This window comes from Salmo salar, chromosome ssa18 (genome assembly GCF_905237065.1).
Source record: "Salmo salar chromosome ssa18, Ssal_v3.1, whole genome shotgun sequence".
NCBI classification, from domain to species: Eukaryota; Metazoa; Chordata; class Actinopteri; order Salmoniformes; family Salmonidae; genus Salmo; species Salmo salar.
In genome coordinates this window covers 20,405,230-20,429,533 of record NC_059459.1, presented here as the reverse complement: position 1 = coordinate 20,429,533, position 24,304 = coordinate 20,405,230, and the positions used below count along the sequence as shown (strand labels likewise).

General features: G+C 42.1%; 1 protein-coding gene across 1 annotated transcript in view; it reads left to right on the top strand.

Annotated features, from left to right (window-relative positions):
* LOC106577075 (VPS10 domain-containing receptor SorCS1) overlaps positions 1-24,304 on the top strand; it is a 50,861-nt gene that overhangs the window by 13,130 nt on the left and 13,427 nt on the right. The window contains exons 6-18 of the mRNA XM_045700854.1: positions 554-618; positions 1,689-1,807; positions 1,978-2,067; positions 8,058-8,237; positions 9,330-9,476; positions 9,572-9,674; positions 10,376-10,452; positions 10,885-10,976; positions 11,395-11,502; positions 13,312-13,429; positions 13,766-13,899; positions 19,170-19,283; positions 19,389-19,560. Of these exons, the coding sequence (XP_045556810.1) occupies positions 554-618; positions 1,689-1,807; positions 1,978-2,067; positions 8,058-8,237; positions 9,330-9,476; positions 9,572-9,674; positions 10,376-10,452; positions 10,885-10,976; positions 11,395-11,502; positions 13,312-13,429; positions 13,766-13,899; positions 19,170-19,283; positions 19,389-19,560 (1,519 nt within the window). The remainder of the gene's footprint in view (positions 1-553; positions 619-1,688; positions 1,808-1,977; positions 2,068-8,057; positions 8,238-9,329; positions 9,477-9,571; positions 9,675-10,375; positions 10,453-10,884; positions 10,977-11,394; positions 11,503-13,311; positions 13,430-13,765; positions 13,900-19,169; positions 19,284-19,388; positions 19,561-24,304) is intronic.

The window sequence follows — 24,304 nt, the reverse complement described above, 5'->3', positions numbered from 1 at the left end:
TCCCTATTATAATATAATTGAATCAAAATGGAAATCTCAAATATTGTCATCCTTCAAATGTCTTCCGACATGACTTTGTCCTCTCAAGGAAGCTGGCGTTTTAATAGAAAGGTAGAACTAGCATGATTGAACAGAGGGGTTGACATCTGTAAATGAATATCTCTGTTCTGAGTTCTGTTTTTGATTCATTTCTCTGTCTCTCACTTTTTATGACTGTGAAGTACTGTTTTTGTTCACAGGATCCTTTTGGAATAGATGAGAACCAACAGAATGATTATTCATGTTTCCCGTACAGTGTGATGTCAGCGTGCCTTTCTTCATCTTGTTGAACTGATTATTTATTTAGGCACACCTATACTCTTCAATGAACCAATCATATCTAGATCATGAGCTAAATGTACATGTCATTGATGAAAATGTTGAGATTCTATCATTAATTAATTGATGCTATTATAAATCCAAACATAAGGTATTTACCATATAATGCACATATCATATTTGAAAAGATGTTCTGACTTGCAATGTTCCTCAGATGTCTCTCCTCTCCCCACAGGTCAAAACTGGGTTTGGACAAAGAACCAGGAATGATTCACTTGGAGACAAGTATTTCTGACAGACGTGAGTCATCATCACATCTAGGACATCAAATTCAGGGATTTTATTATTGGGAAGCTAGGGATCCTTTACACACACAAGAGACATCTTCCATCTGCGAAACAGCCTTTACAGGGTGCAAAATTGCAGAGACCTTACCTATAACCATTGTATTTCAAACAGACAGGAGGGAACTTAACACAAAATGAGTTTGGAATACTGCAGCTGTTACTGCAGCATAAGTTTGCAGGTACTATTTTCAGAAGGGAATAGAATACCAAAAAAACAAAGCATAAAACACTCTTATCTATATTTACACTTATCAAGTTAAATCAAAATGTATTTGTCACATGCACCGAATACATCAGGTGTAGACCTTACCGTGAAATGCTTACTTACAAGCCCTAACCAACAATGCAGTTCAAGAAATAGAGGTAAGACAATATTTAAAAATAAACTAAAGTAAAAAATAAAATATGAAGTAACGTAATAAAATAACAAGGCTATATACAGGCGGTACCGGTACCGAGTCAATGTGTGGGGGTACAGGTTAGTTGAGGTAATTTGTACATATAAGTAGGGGTAAAGTGACTATGCATAGATAATAAACAGCGGTAGCAGCAGTATTTACTTACAAGGGGGTGCAAAGCCCTAAGCAGTCCTCTTTTATACAATAGTCATCATGTTGAGAGGAAACTGATCTTCAAGTACACATAACTCTCACCCATGCAAATTGGAACTCTCACCCATGCAAATTGGCTGCATCTAGACACACTCGCTACTTTACAATTAAGTTTATTAATTTACTAAGGGGCAGTTGGTCTGACTGGGCTCTTAAGTTGGACGGAGTGTTTAGAATGTCTGTTCCATAAGGGCTCCAGTGTTAATGTCGTGTCCCTGAGGAGAATGGCTCATTTGGCTAGAGCTAACAGAGGGACACATTCCAACTCTGTTAATTGTGGAAATAGAAATTGGCCTCCCTGCTCTTCTGCTTTCTACTATCAATGAAATTAAATGCTAGACTCTGATTGAATAGTCACAGAGCACTTCTTTTCTCCTGTTACATTGTAGCAATTATTTAACTTCTGTTATAGGATCCCAGTATATAACATGTAAGCTGCAGAACTGCACAGAGGCCAACAAAGGCAGGCCTTTCCCTGGGTTTATCAGCCTGGATTCCCTGGTGGTTCAGGACCAGTATGTATTCATTCAGGTGGGAATTTTGAACGTTTCTGAAGTAATAGAAAGGCACTAAACCTGTTGTGTGAAATACTATCTTAATGTACAGTAACCTTGTAAGGAATAATGACCATAAACCAACAGAGAATGGTGTAAAAACGTAAAACTAAGACTGTTACATAATTAGTAGTCTTGTTTCTCTAGGTACCAATGGGTGGCCGGCCTGTCCATTATGTGTCATACAAAAGAAATGCTTTCTTCCCCATGAAGCTGCCTAAGTACACATTTCCAAAGGTGGGTTGGAAATATTACTTTGAGATGACAATACTTGTATTACTACTATCCTGTTATGAATCCAGTGAGCAACAGTTTCTTACCCTTTTGAACAGTTTTGATATCACAACACTGATAAAACATGTTGTTGCTTTTGCTTTCCCAAGACCAACTTCAATGAAATAATCAGAAAAAGATTGAATAGAAAGTATATATACACTGAAAGAAAATATAATGCAACATGTAAAGCGTTGGTCCCTTGTTTCATGAGCTAAAATAAAAAATGTTCCATACGCACAAAAAGCGTATTTCTCTAAAATTTGGTGCTCAAATTTGGTTACATCCCTATTAGTGAGCATTTCTCCTTTGCCCAGATAATCCATCCACCTGACAGGTGTGGCATATCAAGAAGCTGATTAAACAGCATGATCATTACACAGGTGTGCCTTGTGCTGGGGACAATAAAAAGCCACTCAAAAATGTGCACACAACACAACACAATGCTACAGATGTTTTGAGGGAGCGTGCAATTGGCATACTGACTGCAGGATTGTCCACCAGAGTTGTTGCCAGAGAATTGAATGTTAGTTTCTCTACCATAAGCCACCTCGAAAATCATTTTTTTAAATTTGTCAGTACGTCCAACCAGCCTTACAACCACAGACCATGTGTATGGCGTCGTGTCGGTGAGCGGTTTGCTGATGTCAACGTTGTGAACAGAGTGCTCAATGGTGGCGGTGCGGTTATTGAATGTGCAGGCATAAGCTATAGACAGTGAACTCAATTGCATTTTATCGATGGCAGTTTGAATGAAACATGAGGCCCGTTGTCGTGCCATTCATCTGCCGCCATCACCTCATGTTTCAGCATGATAATGCACAGCCCCATGTCGCAATGATCTGTACACAATTCCTGGAAGATGATAATGTCCGTGTTCTTCCATGGCCTGCATACTCACCAGACATGTCACCCATTGAGCATGTTTGGGTAGTCTGGATTGACGTGTAAGACAGCGTGTTCCAGTTCCCACCAATATCCAGCAACTTCGAACAGCCATTGAACAGGAATGGGACAACATTCCACAAGGCCACAATGAACAGCCTGATCTATGTGAAGGAGATGTGTTGTGCTGCATGAAGCAAATGGTGGTCACACCAGATACTGACTGATTTTCTCATCCACGCCCCTACCTGTTTTTTAAGGTATCTGGGACCAGCGGATGCATATCTGTATTCCCAGTCATGTGAAATCCATGGATTAGTGCCTAATGAATTTATTTAAATTCAATGATTTCCTTATATGAACTGTAACTCATTCAAATCTTTTAAATTGTTGCATGTTGTATTTATATTTTTGTTTTATTTTCTTAGTATACAAAACTTTAAGAACGTAGACTGACCAGGTGAAAGCAATGATCCCTTACTGATGTCACTTGTTAAATCCATTTCAATCAGTGAAAAATAGGGGAAGGGTTGGGGAGAATTGAAGGACCATGAATGTAATAAGAAACCTTAGGTGCTGACTTAAGGCCAGTAGCCTTATATAATAGAAAATAGCCTAACACCATAAATGAGTAATACTAATAAACAGCTAATTGCTAACAGTCATAACAAAATGCTCATGCATTCCAATGCAAAATGCTAACAGTAGTGCTGACGCTAGCGGGAGCGCGAGTTAGCTAACAACTAGCTAACAACTCAACACACAGTAATTATGCACAATAGACCAAGAAACTTAGCTCCACATAATATGACACAGATGCACGCACAATAAACATCACACATACAGGTATCCAGTCCACAGGAGGAAAAGTTCAGCAGGAGGGAAACTGTGGAAGAGCTCATCAGGATAGGAAAAGCACCTTTCTGACCACACAGCATGCTGCGGTCATAGACTAACTGAATCTGAAGTCATGGGAACCAAGGCTATTGATAGGCTGAACGAGATGTGGTGATACGTTTTTAGTGTGACCTTGACCAATAAGAAATTAACAAAAATGGGGGTCGTCTGAATAGGAGACTAAGCTGACCGACTAGAACTAACTTGAAGGGAAGGCAATAATCAGCCGACTAAAGCTGACCGTTTTAACAATCAGTGTAGATGAAGGGGAGGAGATAGATTAAAGAAGGATTTTTAAGCCTTGAGAGAATTGAGATATGGATTGTGAATGTGTGCCATTTGGAGGGTGAATGCGCAAGACAAAATATTGAAGTGCATTTTAAAGGGGTATGGTAGTAGGTGCCAGATGCACCGGTTTATGTCAAGAACGGCAACACTGCTGGGTTTTTCACGCACATCAGTTTCCCGTGTGTATCAACAATGGTCCACCACCCAAAGGACATCCAACCAACTTGACACAACTGTGGGAAGCATTGGAGTCAACATGGGCCAGTATCCCTATGGATCACTTTCGACACCTCCATGCTCCGACAAATTGAGGCTGTTCAGAGGGCAAAAGGGGGGTTGCAACACAATATTAGGAGGATTTTCCTAATGTTTAGTATACTCAGTGTGTATATATACGGCTCAAAAAATAAAGGGAACACTTAAACAACACATCCTAGATCTGAATGAAATAAATAATCTTATTAAATACTTTTTCTTTACATAGTTGAATGTGCTGACAACAAAATCACACAAAAAGAATCAATGGAAATCCAATTTATCAACCCATGGAGGTCTGGATTTGGAGTCACACTCAAAATTAAAGTGGAAAACCACACTACAGGCTGATCCAACTTTGATGTAATGTCCTTAAAACAAGTCAAAATGAGGCTCAGTAGTGTGTGTGGCCTCCACGTGCCTGTATGACCTCCCTACAACGCCTGGGCATGCTCCTGATGAGGTGGCGGATGGTCTCCTGAGGGATCCCCTCCCAGACCTGGACTAAAGCATCCACCAACTCCTGGACAGTCTGTGGTGCAACGTGGCGTTGGTGGATGGAGCGAAACATGATGTCCCAGATGTGCTCAATTGGATTCAGGTTTGGGGAACGGGCGGGCCAGTCCATAGCATCAATGCCTTCCTCTTGCAGGAACTGCTGACACACTCCAGCCACATGAGGTCTAGCATTGTCTTGCATTAGGAGGAACCCAGGGCCAACCGCACCAGCATATGGTCTCACAAGGGGTCTGAGGATCTCATCTCGGTACCTAATGGCAGTCAGGCTACCTCTGGCGAGCACATGGAGGGCTGTGCGGCCCCCAAAGAAATGCCACCCCACACCATGACCGACCCACCGCCAAACCGGTCATGCTGGAGGATGTTGCAGGCAGCAGAACGTTCTCCACGGCGTCTCCAGACTCTGTCACGTCTGTCACGTGCTCAGTGTGAACCTGCTTTCATCTGTGAAGAGCACAGGGCGCCAGTGGCGAATTTGCCAATCTTGGTGTTCTCTGGCAAATGCCAAACGTCCTGCACGGTGTTGGGCTGTAAGCACAACCCCCACCTGTGGACGTCGGGCCCTCATACCACCCTCATGGCGTCTGTTTCTGACCATTTGAGCAGACACATGCACATTTGTGGCCTACTGGAGGTCATTTTGCAGGGCTCTGGCAGTGCTTCTCCTGCTCCTCCTTGCACAAAGGCGGAGGTAGCGGTCCTGCTGCTGGGTTGTTGCCCTCCTACGGCCTCCTCCACGTCTCCTGATGTACTGGCCTGTCTCCTGGTAGCGCCTCCATGCTCTGGACACTACGCTGACAGACACAGCAAACCTTCTTGCCACAGCTCGCATTGATGTGCCATCCTGGATGAGCTGCACTACCTGAGCCACTTGTGTGGGTTGTAGACTCCGTCTCATGCTACCACTAGAGTGAAAGCACCGCCAGCATTCAAAAGTGACCAAAACATCAGCCAGGAAGCATAGGAACTGAGAAGTGGTCTGTGGTCCCCACCTGCAGAACCACTCCTTTATTGGGGGTGTCTTGCTAATTGCCTCTAATTTCCACCTGTTGTCTATTCCATTTGCACAACAGCATGTGCAATTTATTGTCAATTAGTGCTGCTTCCTAAGTGGACAGTTTGATTTCACAGAAGTGTGATTGACTTTGAGTTACATTGTGTTGTTTAAGTGTTCCCTTTATTTTTTTGAGCAGTGTATATATATATACACCAGTCAAAAGTTTGGACACACCTACTCATTCAAGGGTTTTTCTTTATTTGTACTATTTTCTACATTGTAGAATAATGCTGAAGACATCAAAACTAAGAAATAACACATATGGACTCATGTAGTAACCATAAATGTGTTAAGCAAATATATTTTAGATTCTTAAAAAATTAGCCTTGATGACAGCTTTGCACACTCTTGGCATTCCCTCAACCAACTTAATGAGGAATGCTTTTCCAACAGTCTTGAAGGTGTTCCCACATATTCTGAGCACTTGTTGGCTTGTTTTCCTTCACTCTGCAGTCCAACTCATCCCAAACCATCTCAATTGGAGGTTGACTGATTGTGGAAGCCAGGTCATCTGATGCAGCACTCCATCACTCTCCTTCTTGGTCAAATAGTCATTACTCAGTTTGGCCGGGCGGCCAGCTCTAGGAAGTCTTGGTGGTTCCAAACTTCTTCCATTTAAGAATGATGGAGGCTACTGTGTTCTTGGGGACCTTCAATGCTGCAGAAATGTTTTGGTACCCTTCCCCAGATCTGTGCCTCGACACAATCCTGTCTCGGAGCTCTACGGACAATTCCTTCGACCTCATGGCTTGGTTTTTGCTCTGACATGCATTGTCAACTGTGGGACCTTATATAGACAGGTGTGTGCTTTTCCAAATCATGTCCAATCAATTGAATTTACCACAGGTGGACCACAAGTGGACTCATCTCAAGGATGATCAATGGAGACAGGATGCACCTGAACTCAATTTCAAGTCTCATAGCAAAGGGTCTGAATACTTATGTAAATAAGGTATTTCTGTTTCTGTCTAAAAACCTATTTTCGCTTTGTCATTTTGAAAATGTAGTGGTAATATTTCATTCAGTACAGAAATGTGTAGGTGGCTTAACTTACCCTGTCCCGCAGCTCAACTTACCCCGTACCCAGGGTAAGTTGTGCCAAGAGACCACGTTTTTTGGACAAGCTATGTTTTCAAAACTGTAATGTTTACATGAATTCTGATTATTTCCAGGGATACATAACATCCTGAAATATACAGTACCAGTCAAAAGTTTGCCTATATTGGAATATTGAAGACATCAAAACTATGACATAACACATACGGAATCATGTAGTAACCAAAAAAGTCAAAATATCAAAATATATTTTATATATTCCACAAATGAACTTTTAACAAGGCACACCTGTTAATTGAAATGCATTCCAGGTGACTACCTCATGAAGCTGGTTGAGAGAATGCCAAGAGTTTGCAAAGCTGTCATCAAGGCAAAGGGTGGCTACTTTGAAGAATCTAAAATCTAAAATATATTTTGATTTGTTTCACACTTTTTTGTTTACTACATGATTCCATATGTGTTATTTCTGATGTCTTCACTATTATTCTACAATGTAGAAAATAGTCAAATTAAATAAAAACCCTTCAATGAGTAGGTGTGTCCACCTTTGACTGGTACTGTATGTAGAGACTGCATGTTTGTTAGAAAGAATACCATATTTCCCTTGACGGAGTGATGCTTAATGTAAAAAATAGCTTAACTTACCCCACTGTCCCCTACAGTTGTGTGCAGAATTACACCACTGGACACTAACGGGAATTCAACTTAAATTTTAAAAAAAAGAACCATGTCGTTTGATTTAAGTTAAAAGTTGGGTGAAAAAAAGAGAAACATCACAGAAATTCCCTTAAATTGATGAAGTTTTGCAAATCCAATCAGTTTTCAACGTTGATTCAAAATCATCAAATTGCATTTCCTAAATGAAATTACATGTAAACAATGTTTATTCAACCATTTTGTGGTCATTGGGTTCCACTGCAGTCCTGAAACAAAATCCCCAAGGAAAATAACGTTTGTTTTGTTAGGTATAGCATCCTAACTAATAATTCATTTCCAGGACTTGCAGATAATCAGCACAGATGATAACCAGGTGGTGGCAGCAGTGCAGGATTGGCACCAGAATGACTCCTACAACTTGTACATGTCAGAGGCCCGCGGTCTCTTCTTCACTCTGGCCCTGGAGAACGTAGTGAGCAGTGGGGGACCAGAGGGCAACGTTATGATAGACCTCTATGAGGTATGTAGCAATGGCTTAGTTAGAATGCCATCCCTGTTTGTATGCACACTACCACTTCTGACAAGAGGTCTCAACCTTTATGGCACAGATGGTACTGGAGTGCCCTTGCCCTGTAACAGCTGGGCATCTTTTTGAAGCCTCGATCCTGGCTGTTCCCCGTTATTTCATATGTCAGTAACTTAAGCGAACACGTACTGTACATCAGTCATGAAGAACTGCCATATTCAAGTATGCAGCTTTATTAGCATATATTAGCATACATTCACTCATACAATATCAGATCATTATAATCTACATCTATGAAGTATAGAGTTTTGTTAGCCATTAACTAGCAGGTCCATGCGTAACCAAGATGATCTCATTTTATAAGGTACAGTATGTAGCATTGTTACGTTAGCACATTTACAGGTCTACACACAATAATTCTTGATTCACTTCTACTATATCAACTTCAGCTACTGTAGAACCTGCACCCATATCTGTCTTCACTGACCGCTAGGTATAGCACTATTGACAACCTTACAAAGCAATGCCTACCCACACATGTAATCAGCGTTGATTACCTTCCCTCTGAACTAGCAGTAAAAGCTACTCATGTAATTACGTTAATACAACCATACAGCCTAGATAGCTATCAGCAACGATTATACTCATTGCTCATTGTCTCCATTAAAACGAGAATACGTGTTGAAGCTCACAGGACCAAACACACTGACTGTGAACCCTTTTTGTAAATGCACTCTGAATATGTAGAGGAGATGGCTTATCCAGTAATGCTACGAACGGTCATAGACATTTCTTGATACAAAATGTGTGCACTCTGGATTGAGGAGCAGGATGTACTGGAGTGAGTGCTGTGTGAGTGCAGTGCATGCATCTCCGTTTGTAAATACAAAGAAATAGAAATGTCTTTGGGCTCCGCCATATGTTGTTTTCACTCTGCAGAGACCCACAGATGGTCCAAAGTAGTGCTCCCTGTCAGAAATGCTATCGCGTTCCACCTCAAAACTAAGGCTTCAGCTTTACTTATGTTTGAATCATTTACAGTTGAAGCTTTTGACCCTCAATATTTTTTCATGTCTCTGTTCCTAGGTAGCAGGGATAAAAGGGGTGTTCTTGTCAAATAAAGTTGTCGAGAACGAAGTGAAAACATTTATCACTTACAATAAGGGGCGAGACTGGCGTCTTCTACATGCACCTACCACTGATCTGAGCGGTACCAGACTCTACTGTGTACAGGTGAGTTTGCATTTGCAAGTGAGCAATATCTGAAAACGTGTAACAGTTTTGGTCTATAAACCACCTTATGTCTTTTTGTTTTGGTATTTTTTTAGCCCTATTGTTCATTGCACCTGCATCTCCATGTGTCTGACAACCCGTACACGTCTGGAAACATAGTCAGCAAAGAATCAGCTCCAGGAATTATAATAGCATCAGGTAAGCACTATTTGATACATTTTGTTTTTTTTTAGCAATGCCCACAAGGACCTCTGCTCTCCCTCAGAGGGGTATAGAACAAAGCAGGATCAATTACTTAGCCAGCTAACTTTGATAAACAACCAGAAATAGCTATAGATTTTCTGGTTCATTAAGAAAGATAAACTTAGATATGTATTTTAGGTTGTTGAGTCAATTTGACCATGCCCATTTCAAGCTTATCTTTCCAAAAAATATAATATTATTTCCAAATAATTAAATAATTAGTCAAGTTAACTGGCTAACTCCTTGATCCTGCTTTGTAGTATACCCCTATGGTTCCCAATTTGCAGTTTTTACACAACTCTTGCACTTTGCTCTTTTTCCACCGTTAAAGACCCATGTTATTTTGCTGGCATTCTGCCTTAAAACCATTTGGTCAGATCTGTTTGCACTGTGAAATTGATCACAGTATGCCTGCACATCTATACTCACAGATGGTTGACAAAAACAGATATTGAAGAAAAGATTGGAATGTCTGAATGTCTCAGTAAATACTCACCTTTTAGGAGAGCTGTAGCCTGATCCAGTGTGTATGCATCTTTATTTTTATTTAATTGTGCATTAAACATATTGTAATGTGGGTTGAGAAGGCATAAAATGAAAGTTCATCATTTTTCAATGTGTTTACACTGTAACTATGCTATACCTTCTACATCAAGGTACCATTGGGCCTGAGCTGACCGCCAATAATGTCAGCATTTTCATCACCTCAGATGCTGGCAACACTTGGAGAGAGGTACTGTGATTGAAAGAGACAGGCGCCACTGAAGCGTGACACAAAATCAAGACGACAGACACATTGATCTTTTCCTCTATCGGCTTATGACTCAATCATTTGGAGGAGGGAGCAAACTCTGAATGAATGATGCATGATAAAGATTGACATTACCCTTGATCATGCACCACGGGCAGTTATTATTATTTTCCTATACAGCTTCTTAGGAGCTGTTTTATTTGATGAGCCCTCTTAAATGTATTTTTATATATAATATGTTGCATGTGCTGTGTTGCTGTGTTTCATGTGCTATGTAACTGTGTTGCATGATATAGTAGAATAGTAGTATAGTCATGAAATATTATGCTCTATTACTCATCAAAAGTATACATGAACGTTATGTACATCTCTGACCTCTGTGAAAATGTGATGAAATCCTTTCCCTGTTTGTAGGTATTTGAGGAGGAGTATAGCATCCTCTTTCTTAACCAGGGCGGTGCCCTAGTGGCCATTCGACACACACCTCTCCCCATCAGACACATTTGGTATTTTTTCCTTTAACATTCAACTTCGTGCACACTGTTAAATGATCAACATTGATTTACGTTTGTCTATTTAAATGTTTTATGGACTTTATTATGTACAGATGTTGGATCTTAATTTGAGCCAGTTTACTAAAGCAGGAAAATAATCCTTCAGCAACATGAAATGTGAATTATTATGTGGATTGTACTGAACTGACATTTTTTTGTAGGGATTGATACATTTTCCGTAAGGGAAAATCAAGTCAGAAATGTCTAAATGGAAATTACAAACATCAGAAGCCTTTTTAAACCTCAAATACACTGCATTGCACAAATGTTCTCCTGCAACAGGGTGATCAAATGAATTACAGTACAATCTATTCTATGCACAGTGAGGGGTCCACATGTATGAGAGACAACATGTTGTTTCTCCATCCAGGTTGAGCTTTGATGAGGGAAGACACTGGAACAAATTCAGCTTTACCTCCTCTCCTCTCTATGTAGACGGAGTCTTAGGAGAGCCAGGGGAGGACACCCTCATCATGACGTAAGAATCAAAACAAATGCCATATGGAAATAGTATGTACTTTGCAATGCACTGAAAGATTATTGGATGTTTGGAGAAAAAAAAAGTTTGTTTCTATTTTGTCTTTGTGGTTGCAAACATCCCTTGTGCCCAGCTGTGGTAGCCTTTTTTTCTTGCACTTCTACAATCGTGGCCAAAGGTTTTGAGAATGACACAAATATACATTTTCACAATGTCTGCTGCCTTAGTTTGTATGATGGCAATTTGCATATACTCCAGAATGTTATGAAGAGTGATCAGATGAATTGCAATTAATTGCAAAGTCCCTCTTTGCCATGCAAATGAACTGAATCCCCCCAAAACATTTCCACTGCATTTCAGCCCTTCCACAAAAGGACCAGCTGACATCATGTCAGTGATTCTCTCGTTAACACAGGTGTGAGTGTTGACGAGGACAAGGCTGGAGATCACCCTGTCATGCTGATTGAGTTCGAATAACAGACTAGAAGCTTCAAAAGAAGGGTGGTGCTTGGAATCATTGTTCTTCCTCTGTCAATCATGGTTACCTGCAAGGAAACACGTGCCGTCATCATTGCTTTTCTAAAAAGGGCTTCACAGGCAAGGATATTGCTGCCAGTAAGATTGCACCTAAATCAACCATTTATCGGATCATCGAGAACTTCAAGGAGAGCGGTTCAATTGTTGTGAAGAAGGCTTCAGGGCGCCCAAGAAAGTCCAGCAAGCGCCAGGACCGTCTCCTAAAGTTGATTCAGCTGCAGGATTGGGGCACCACCAGTACAGAGCTTGCTCAGGAATGGCAGCAGGCAGTTGTGAGTGTATCTACACACACAGTGAGGCAAAGACTTTGGGAGGATGGCCTGGTGTTAAGAAGGGCAGCAAAGAAGCCACTTCTCTCCAGGAAAAATATCAGGGACAGACTGATATTCTGCAAAAGGTACAGGGATTGGACTGCTGAGGACTGGGGTAAAGTCATTTTCTCTGATGAATCCCCTTTCCGATTGTTTGGGGCATCCGGAAAAAAGCTTGTCCGGAGAAGACAAGGTGAGCGCCACCATAAGTCCTGTGTCATGCCAACAGTAAAGCATCCTGAGACCATTCATGTGTGGGGTTGCTTCTCAGCCAAGGGAGTGGGCTCACTCACAATTTTGCCTAAGAACACAGCCATGAATAAAGAATGGTACCAACACATCCCCCGAGAGCAACTTCTCCCAACCATCCTGGAACAGTTTGGTGACGAACAATGCCTTTTCCAGCACGATGGAGCACCTTGCCATAAGGCAAAAGTGATAACTAAGTGGCTTGGGGAACAAAACATCGATATTTTGGGTCCATGGCCAGGAAACTCCCCAGACCTTAATTCCATTGAGAACTTGTGGTCAATCCTCAAGAGGCGGGTGGACAAACAAAATCCCACAAATTATGACAAACTCCAAGCATTGATTATGCAAGAATGGGCTGCCATCAGTCAGGATGTGGCCCAGAAGTTAATTGACAGCATGCCAGGGCGGATTGCAGAGGACTTGAAAAAGAAGGGTCAACACTGCAAATATTGACTCTTTGCATCATCTTCATGTAATTGTCAATAAAAGCCTTTGACACTTATGAAATGCTTGTAATTATACTTCAGTATTCCATAGTAACATCTGACAAAAATATCTAAAGACACTGAAGCAGCAAACTTTGTTAAAATGTATATTTGTGTCATTCTCCAAACTTTTGGCCACGACTGTATGCAAATTTTTTTGTTGTTGTTGCTAATAACCCTTTTTTCCTCCCTTTTTTCTCATGCCTGACTTTTTGTGTTTGCAGAATATTTGGCCATTTCAGCCATCGTTCTGAATGGCAGCTCGTCAAGATTGACTTCAGGCCCATCTTCAACAGAAGGTGCACCACAGACGACTATCAGACCTGGCAGTTACACAATGACGTAAGAGCAACCATTTTGATACATTTATAATGGCTTTGGGGACCTTGGTTCGACGGAATACATCTGCTCAAGCTTATTCTTCTACATTGACAGAATTAAGATAAACATGTCCTATCTCACCCAATTGTCTATCTCAAATTTGTCTGAATATTATGGCTATTTTCTGTGTATTAACTTCCAGATAACAAAGTATAAGTTATACACATTTTCATGTACTATAATGAATTTTTTAACTCCATCAATCAGTGTCTTTCCTTTGAAGCCGTTAAATAAAAAAGGAAGTCAATTCTGAAATGTTAATAGTTAATTATTCAAATAATGCATTATTTCTCACAGGGTAAAGTCTGCATCATGGGAGTGAAGAGAATCTTCCAGAATCTGAAGCCCGACGCCAGATGTGTCAAAACCAAAGATCAGTACATCTCCCAGATGTCAGACTCCTGTCCATGCACTGAGGCTGACTTTGAGTGGTGAGGAGCCTACTGCCTGCTACTGTCGCTTATTTAACATTCAATTCAATTCCATACAGTCTTTATTAATCCTTTTAGCTGCAATTTAAAAAGGCGCCGTTGGAGCACAATAACACAATTGCAGACTGTTGGTAACCATTTATCTCCATTATGAAGGAGAAGTTTCACAACCTTCATCATACATTTCTGTGATCTGTTGGGTCTGTCTAGGTACATATTTGTAGTAGGGACACTCCCCATAAGAACGCTCTTCTGGTTTTGCTGGAAGGAATCGTGAAAGATCGTTAGGCGCTGCTAGTTGCATGGCTGGGTCGTTCGAGGGTGCAAGCATCAGGTTTATGGGGTTGTCCACATTTCCAGCACCGTCGTTTATCCTTGATCCATTTAACAATCTGTCCTGTGTTCAACTTCTTGAACTCTGAACATGAGTTGAGATTTTGTTACGTGTTGTCACAGTGATGAGAGAATGGCTAGGGTTTGGAAGGGGTCTTGGATTGAGCAGGCTCCTAGGAGCTTGGATATTCACTGATGTTAAGGATTGAAGCGGCTCTCTCCTTTGGTCTAGTGGAGGCATGTTGGTCATTCTTAACTGTCACATTGGTAGAGGGCCACATCTCTGCTTGATGATATATGCTTAGCCTTGGACTTCTTCTGGATCCTGGCTGTCAAGTCAGGTAAGGCGTACATTTGGCCTGTCCAATACTGTGGTCAAAACTGTACTCCACAAATTAATCTTGGTAGTCCTGTGGCATCTTGCTCAAGAGCGGGTTGACATGGGAAACAAATCTCAGCTCGTAGCTGTTCTGAGTCACTCTCTCTTCCGCTCTCAAAATGGGGCAATGATGACTTTGAGATGCTGTATAATGAGGCAATTAGCTGTTTCATACCTGGTCATGGGGCAGGTGGTGGAACCATGCTGGAGCGGGGTGAGTAACCAGTTGCTGGTCCAGGGTACCATGGATAGGCAGGGAGAAGTGGATATGATTCACCGTAGGCTCAAATTTCCTCAAGGTTGGTGTCTCGCTGTGCTACCTGTGGTGCCTGTTCTGCCTGAGGTGCCTGTTCTGCCTGTGGTGCCTGTTCTGCTGGTGGGAAAGGCACAAAGGTGTCACAAGGTGTGTGGAGGGACCCGTCAGATAGTGCTGGAGAGGTGCTCCTGGAGGTATCATCTTCCTCTTCATCGTTAAGGAAAGATGAGGCGAGCTTGAATAGCTCCAGCTCATTCTCTATTTTATTTATGCTTTCTCCTGGAGCCACAGATTTTGTTCCATTTACTGCTGAGCTTTTCTGGCCTGGGAGTCTAAACCTTCACAATCCATGTTGGCACTGTAATTTTCATCTAGCTGAAGCTCCATGAGATTTATTTTCTCCTCCAACATAGCTGCTTGGAGGTTAGAAAGGCCTGGGAATTGGCTCACCGAGTGGGCACTAGATCTGGAGCTGGGCACACTGCTCTTTGTTAGTATATCTGCTTAACTACTCCATCGTCCTTGTCAGAGCAGTGCCTGTGTTGAGGCTAGGCATTGATCTTGGTGAGCGAGGTATTCAACTGCGTAGTCAGTCAGGTGTACTGGGGAATGTCTCTCTCTCAGAATACAGGGCCGCACAGATGGGTCAGGTGTGTCCATACGTGCTGCTTCCATATTTTTGCGTGATTACTCAATCCAGCTCTAAAGGACCATGAAGTAGAGGATGGTGCCTCTGGAAATCATGACTGGTGTGAGTACGTGTACAGATGTAGAATCATTATTTTAATTTTAATTCAGCAGGAAAATAATCCTGCGGCAACAGGACATGTGAATTATTATGTGGGTTATACTTAATGGACTTTTTTGTAGGGGTTGATCCATTTTTTGTAAGGGTAAATCAAGTCTGAAATGTCAAAGTGTAAATTACAAGCTTTAGAAGCCTTTTTAAAAATAAAATACACTACAAGTTTGCATTTCCTGCTTTGCAGGAAAATTCTCAGCAACAAAAGAGGGATCAAACTAAGATCCTACATCTGTAGATATGTAGATTGTGTTAGAGAGCGTTAGCAGTTCCTCAGTTAATAAAGCTCTATAACCTTGCAGGTTAACTTAAATGTTCAGACGTCTTTGCCATATCATTCAGCCATGATTATCCAATTAAACTGTGTTTTATTTATACAAGCTCCATATCCATACTGTGTGTCAGGAAAAAATAAACAAGAATGGTATCAATACATGACAGGTTAGAATAAGACACTAATTAGTAATAACAGACAAGATAAACAGTTCCCAATAATACAAATGACTCAAATGAGATACAGATAGCTAGCAAGATGAAGCTAAACAGGGGCATCAGTTGAGTATGGCAGGGTATGGCAGTCGACTCAAGACCAAAAATGTAAAAGGAGACTTCAAAAAAAGCAGTTTAAATTTGTTCCAATCCCGATCAAAATTCAATGTCTGTTTAGCGTATTGGGTAGCTGGCTTTAGGACCATGCGGAGCATCGCTCGGAGAGAAGCCTGTGCCTTTCTATTACTTTAAGAAAGCAGAGAGCAGAGACAGTGCAAACAGTTTGCTTTGCCGGTCGGCCGTTTAGGCAGTGCGCTAATTGTTTTGATTTTGATGTTGACATTTGAACTCGGCCTTAAAGGAAAGGTTCACCCACTTTGAATGTTCTATTGTTTTTGTGGATCTCTGAGTGATGTTCTATTGATTCCCTGGGTCATGTCATGTTTTCATGTGTATCTGAGTTATTGGCGTTCAAGCAGACAAAAATCTGGTCGGTATGACGTAGCACTGTGGTAAAGTCGCTCTCACTACAGTGGAGGTTAATAGGAATACGACTTTTAGGTCGCGAAAACTTCTATCTTACATGTCAGATTTCAATACTGGCCAATGTCATAACTCGGGAGGTTGTCTTCTCTCGAATGAGCCATTGATCATATTTTTGTGATATTCCTACCTCGAGAATAGTGCAATTTATTGCTTTGTCATTATGGGGTATTGTGTGTAGATTGATGATGAAAATAGAATAAGGCTGTAATGTAACAACATTTTGAAAAAGTCAAGGGGTCTGAAACTTTCTGAAGGAACTGTATAATCTAAAAGGGAGTAGACTGAGAGTCGAGGACCACTTTATGTGTACAGAAGCCCTGTTTACACTATGTGCTACCATGCGTCCTTAGTCCTGATCTTGTCCACATTCTGATTGTGCCTCAATTCATCGGGGCATGGACTCTACAAGGTGTCAAAAGCGTTCCACAGGGATGTTGGCCCATTTTGACTCCAATGCTTCCCACAGTTGTGTCAAGTTGGCTAGAAGTCCCTTGGGGGGTGGACCAATCTTGATACAAATGGAAAGCTGTTGAGTTTGAAAAACCCAGCAGCGTTGCAGTTCTTGACACACTCTTGACATATTCTTTTCTCTTGCCCATTTATCCTCTGATTGGCACACATACACAATCCATATCTCAATTGTCTCAAGGCTTAAAAATGATTCTTTAACCTGTCTCTTCCCCTTCATCTACATTGATTGAAGTGTATATTTAAGAAGTTACATCAATAAGATATTGATGTAACTTTCACCTGGATTCACCTGGTCAGTCTGTCATGGAAATAGCAGGTGTTCTTAATGTTTTGTTCACTCAGTGTAAGTGTAAACAGACAAGATAAGGACAAGATCAGGATGAAGGACGCGTTTAGCTCCAGGTATAAACAGGTTTTCAGGTATAAACAATGCACCTCCTGTGTCATTACCTGATGATGGTCTCAGTGAACTCATACTCAGTAAAGTAGAATCTATTCCACCCACAAAATAGGGGAGGCTTATGCATGTAGAAAGGTCTCAGGATGTTGAGTGTGCTTGAATGTCAGAATTTGAAGAGCTGTATGTGTGTGTGTTTTGTGTGTGTGTGCTTGTGGGTCTTGATGAAGGGTCTGCACTCCACTCATCAATATGCTGTCATTTGTTTACTGGAGCAAACCTTTTAATTCCTGCTAACATACTTTGAAAGGTTCACTGACATCTGCCCATCAATCAAGTTTATACGATATTTGTTTATATAACATTTTCTTACAGAGTTCCAAAGCCAGTAAACATACACTATATATACTGTACAAAAAATCGTGGATTTGGCTATTTCAGCCACCTCTGTTGCTGACAGGTGTCTAAAATCGAGCACACAGCCATGCAATCTCCAAAGACAAACATTGGCAGTGGAATGGCCTTACTGTGACTCAGTGACTTTCAACTTGTGCACCGTCATAGGATGCCACCTTTCCAACAGGTCAATTCATAAATTACTGCCCTGCTAGAGCTGCCAACTGTAAGTGCTGATATTGTGAAGTGGAAATGTCTAGGAGCAACAACGGCTCAGCCGCGAAGTGGTAGGCCACACAAGCTCACAGAACGGGACCGCCGAGTGCTGTAGCGCGTAGCATGTAAAAATCATCTGTCTTCGGTTGTAACACTCACTGCTGACTTCCAAACTGTCTCTGGAAGCAAAGTCAGCGCAACAAGTGTTCGTCATGAAATGGGCTTCCATGGCCGAGCAGCCGCACACAAGCCTAAGCTCACCATGCACAATGCCAAGTGTCGGCTGGAGTGGTATAAAGCTCACCGCCATTGGACTCTGGAGCAGTGGAAATGCGTTCTCTGGAGTGATGAGTCACGCTTCACCATCTGGCAGTCCGACAGACGAATCTGCGTTTGGCGTTGCCAATAGAACACTACAATTCCCCCGTGCACAAAGCGAGGTCCATACATAAATGGTTTGTTGAGAACGGTGTGGAAGAATTTGACTGGCCTGCACAGAGCCCTGACATCAACTCCATCGAACACATTTGGGATGAATTGGAACGCCAATTGCGAGCCAGGCCTCAACGCCCAACATCAGTGCCCGACCTCACTAATGCTCTTGTGGCTGAATTGAAGCATATCCCCGTGGCAATGTTCCAACATCTAGTGGAGAGTCTTCCCAGAAGAGTGGAGGCTGTTATAGCAGCAAAGGGGGGGACCATCTCCATGTTAATGCCCATGATTTTGAAATGAGATGTTTGACGAGCAACTGTGTCCACAAACTCTTGGTCATGTAGTGTATTTAGACATTTTAATTTCTTATGGTGATATTGATGTCGAACACGTCAAACATAACAGTATATCAAGCTAAGTAATGATTGGTGTTAAAAATCAAGGAAATAAAACAAATGAACCTTGAAAACAGACATCCACTTTCTATACTTCATCCATATTACTGACCTCGACCTGTAGCTTATTGATTTTTCTCACCCACCCCAAACAGTGATTATGGCTTTGAGAGGCAGAGTGATGGAGGATGCACTGCTGCCTTCTGGTTTGTTCCATCCTCCGTGTCCAGAGACTGCACCACCGGGGACAGCTTCCTAAACTCTACAGGGTATGGTAAATCCTTCTCCATTTAAAGTAATTCAGTAAAGTAGACAGAGTATTTCCTTGTTTTATTTCTTCTAGTTATTTCTGTCTGTATCTGTGTATGTTGTAGATACCGTAAGGCTCTGTCCAATAACTGCACTGCGGGAACCCTGGGGAAGTACCGCCTTAGGAGACAGAGGTGTCCCCACCAGGCCCCCAGAGGTCTGCAGCTGGTCACCAGTGAGGGAACACTCACAGCCACCCTGGGGGACAACGTGACCTTCCTGGTGTTTCTGGAGGAGGTAATGGCCTGGCATATTTCTTAGAGATCTAATCAAACTATTGAAAGCTACACCCATAGAAGAAAAGTTCCAAGAGGCTTCTTCAGCTGTCCCCATAGGAGAACCCTTTTTGGTTCCAGGTAGAACCCTTTTGGGTTCCATGTAGAATGGGTTTTACATGGAACCCAAAAGGTGTCTACCTGGAAACAAAAATGGTTCTCCTATGGTGACAGCTGAAGAACCCTTTTAGGTTCTATACTGAACAAAAATATAAACGCAACATGCAACAATGTCAAAAATGTTACTGAGTTACAGTTCATATATGGTAGTCAGTCAATTGAAATAAATTCATTAGGCCCTAATCTATGGATTTCACATGACTGGGAATACAGATATGCATCTGTTGGTCACAGATACCGTAACAAAAAAAGGTAGGCGTGTGGATCACAAAAACAGTCAGTGTCTGGTGTGACCACCATTTGCCTCATGCAGCACGATACATCTCCTTCACTTAGAGTTGATCACGTTGTTGTTTGTGGCCTGTTGAATGTTGTCCCACTCATCTTCAATGGCTGTGCGAGGTTGCTGGATATTGGCGGGAACTGGAAACACTGTCGTACATGTCGATCCAGAGCATCCCAAACGTGCTCAATGGGTGACATGTCTGGCGGGTATGCAGGCCATGGAAGAACTGGGACATTTTCTGCTTCCAGGAATTGTGTACAGATGCTTGCGACATGGGGCTGTGCATTATCCTGCTGAAACATGAGGTGATGGCGGCGGATGAATGGCACGACAACGGGCCTCAGGATCTCGTGACGGTATCTCTGTGCATTCAAACTGCCATCGATAAACAGCGATTGTGTTCGTTGTCTGTAGTTTATGCCTACCCGTACCATAACCCCACATCCACCATGGGGCACTGTGCTCACAACTTTGACAACAGCAAACTGCACGCCCACATGACACCATAAAGATGGTCTGCGGTAGTGAGGCCGGTTGAACGTACTGCCAAATTCTCTACAACGACGTTGGAGGCGGTTTATGGTAGAGCAATGTACATTAAATTCTCTGGCAACAGCTCTGGTGGACATTCCTGCTGTCAGCATGCCAATTGCACGCTCCCTCAAAACTTGAAACATCTGTGTCATTGTGTTGTGTAACAAAACTGCACATTTTAGAGTGGCCTTTTAATGTCCCCAGCACAAGGTGCACCTGTGTAATGATCATGCTGTTTAATCAGCTTCTTGATATGCCACACCTGTCAGGTGGATGGATTATCTTGGTAAAGGACAAATGCTCACTAACAGGGTTGTAAACAAATTTGCATTTGCACAAAATACATTTACATACACATTGATCTACACTCATTCGTCTACCAATGGATTGAGATGAGCAGCAGTGCATCATGTTGTACATTTTGTTGGTTCATAGGCCTTATCTAAGAGCCTTGATGTTTGTTGTCAAACACTTGTAGCCATTGTCATACAACAGTTATTACATACCGTACAGATGTAGGATCTTAATATGATCCGTCTGTTGCAGGAGAACTTTCCTGCAATGCAGGACACTTAAACTTGTAATGTATTTGAGGTTTAAAAAGGATTCTGAAGTTTGTAATTTCCACCTTGAAATTTCAATATCGATTTTCCCCAAAATGGCCATTAGTTATGATCCACCTAATAATTCACATTTCAAATCAAATCAAATCAAATCAAATGTATTTATATAGCCCTTCGTACATCAGCTGATATCTCAAAGTGCTGTACAGAAACCCAGCCTAAAACCCCAAACAGCAATCAATGCATGTGAAAGAAGCACGGTGGCTAGGAAAAACTCCCTAGAAAGGCCAAAAACCTAGGAAGAAACCTAGAGAGGAACCAGGCTATGAGGGGTGGCCAGTCCTCTTCTGGCTGTGCAGGGTGGATATTATAACAGAACATGGTCAAGATGTTAAAATGTTCATAAATGACCAGCATGGTCAAATAATAATATTCATAGTAGTTGTCGAGGGTGCAACAAGCACGTCCGGTGAACAGGTCAGGGTTCCATAGCCGCAGGCAGAACAGTTGAAACTGGAGCAGCAGCACGGCCAGGTGGACTGGGGACAGCAAGGAGTCATCATGCAAGGTAGTCCTGAGGCATGGTCCTAGGGCTCTGGTCCTCCGAGAGAAAGACAGAAAGAGAGAAAGAGAGAATTAGAGAGAGCATATTTAAATTCACACAGGACACCGGATAAGACAAGAGAAATACTCCAGATGTAACAGACTGACCCTAGCCCCCCGACACATAAACTACTGCAGCATAAATACTCGAGGCTGAGTGGAGGGATCAGAAGACACTGTGGCCCCATCCGATGATACCCCCGGACAGGGCCAAACAGGCAGGATATTACCCCACCCACTTTGCCAAAGCACAGCCCCCACACCACTAGAGGGATGTCTCCAACCACCAACTTACCGTCCTAAGACAAGGCCGAGTATAGCCCACAACGATCTCCGCCATGGCACAACCCAAGGGGGGGCGCCAACCCAGACAGGAAGACCACGTCAGTGACTCAACCCACTCAAGTGACGCACCCCTCCCATGGACGGCAAGGAAGAACACCAGTAAGCCAGTGACTCAGCCCCTGTAATAGGGTTAGAGGCAGAGAATCCCAGTGGAAAGAGGGGAACTGGCAAGGCAGAGACAGCACGGGCGGTTCGTTGCTCCAGCCTTTCCGTTCACCTTCACACTCCTGGGCCAGACTATACTTAATCATAGGACCTACTGAAGAGATAAGTCTTCAGTAAAGACTTAAAGGTTGAGACTGAGTCTGCGTCTCTCACACTGGTAGGCAGACCATTCCATAAAAATTGAGCTCTATAGGAGAAAGCCCTACCTCCAGCCGTTTGCTTAGAAATTCTAGGGACAATTAGGAGGCCTGCATCTTGTGACCGTAGCGTACGTGTAAGTATGTACGGCAGGACCAAATCGGAAAGATAGGTAGGAGCAAGCCCATGTAATGCTTTGTCGGTTAGCAGTAAAACCTTGAAATCAGCCCTTGACTTAACAGGAAGCCAGTGTAGGGAGGCTAGCACTGGAGTAATATGATCAAATTTTTTGGTTCTAGTCAGGATTCTAGCAGCCGTATTTAGCACTAACTGAAGTTTGTTTAGTGCTTTATCCGGGTAGCCGGAAAGTAGAGCATTGCAGTAGTCCTGCCTAGAAGTAACAAAAGCATGGATTAATTTTTCTGCATCATTTTTGGACAGAAAGTTTCTAATTTTTGCAATGTTACGTAGATGGAAGAAAGCTGTCCTTGAAACAGTCTTGATATGTTCTTCAAAAGAGAGATCAGGGTCCAGAGTAACGCCGAGGTCCTTCACAGTTTTATTTGAGACGACTGTACAACCATCCAGATTAATTGTCAGATTCAACAGAAGATCTCTTTGTTTCTTGGGACCTAGAACAAGCATCTCTGTTTTGTCCGAGTTTAAAAGTAGAACGTTTGCAGCCATCCACTTCTTTATGTCTGAAACACAGGCTTCTAGCGAGGGCAATTTTGGGGCTTCACCATGTTTCATTGAAATGTACAGCTGTGTGTCGTCCGCATAGCAGTGAAATTTAACATTATGTTTTCGAATGACATCCCCAAGAGGTAAAATATATAGTAAAAACAATAGTGGTCCTAAAACGGAACCTTGAGGAACACCGAAATGTACAATTGATTTGTCAGAGGACAAACCATTCACAGAGACAAACTGATATCTTTCCGACAGATAAGATCTAAACCAGGCCAGAACTTGTCCATGTAGACCAATTTGGGTTTCCAATCTCTCCAAAAGAATGTGGTGATCGATGGTATCAAAAGCGGCACTAAGATCTAGGAGCACGAGGACAGATGCAGAGCCTCGGTCTGATGTCATTAAAAGGTCATTTACCACCTTCACAAGTGCAGTCTCAGTGCTATGATGGGGTCTAAAACCAGACTGAAGCGTTTCGTATACATTGTTTGTCTTCAGGAAGGCAGTGAGTTGCTGTGCAACAGCTTTTTCTAAAATTTTTGAGAGGAATGGAAGATTCGATATAGGCCGATAGTTTTTTATAATTTCTGGGTCAAGATTCGGCTTTTTCAAGAGAGGCTTTATTACTGCCACTTTTAGTGAGCTTGGTACACATCCGGTGGATAGAGAGCCGTTTATTATGTTCAACATAGGAGGGCCAAGCACAGGAAGCAGCTCTTTCAGTAGTTTAGTTGGAATAGGGTCCAGTATGCAGCTTGAGGGTTTGGAGGCCATGATTATTTTCATCATTGTGTCAAGAGATATAGTACTAAAACACTTTAGTATCTCCCTTGATCCTAGGTCCTGGCAGAGTTGTGTAGACTCAGGACAATGGAGCTTTGGAGGAATACCCAGATTTAAAGAGGAGTCTGTAATTTGCTTTCTAATGATCATGATCTTTTCCTCAAAGAAGTTCATAAATTTATTACTGCTGAAGTGAAAGCCATCCTCCATTTGCGAAGGCTGCTTTTTAGTTAGCTTTGCGACAGTATAAAAAATAAATTTCGGATTGTTCTTATTTTCCTCAATTAAGTTGGAAAAATAGGATGATCGAGCAGCAGTGAGGGCTCTTCGATACTGCACGGTACTGTCTTTCCAAGCTAGTCGGAAGACTTCCAGTTTGGTGTGGCGCCATTTCCGTTCCAATTTTCTGGAAGCTTGCTTCAGAGCTCGTGTATTTTCTGTATACCAGGGAGCTAGTTTCTTATGACAGATGTTTT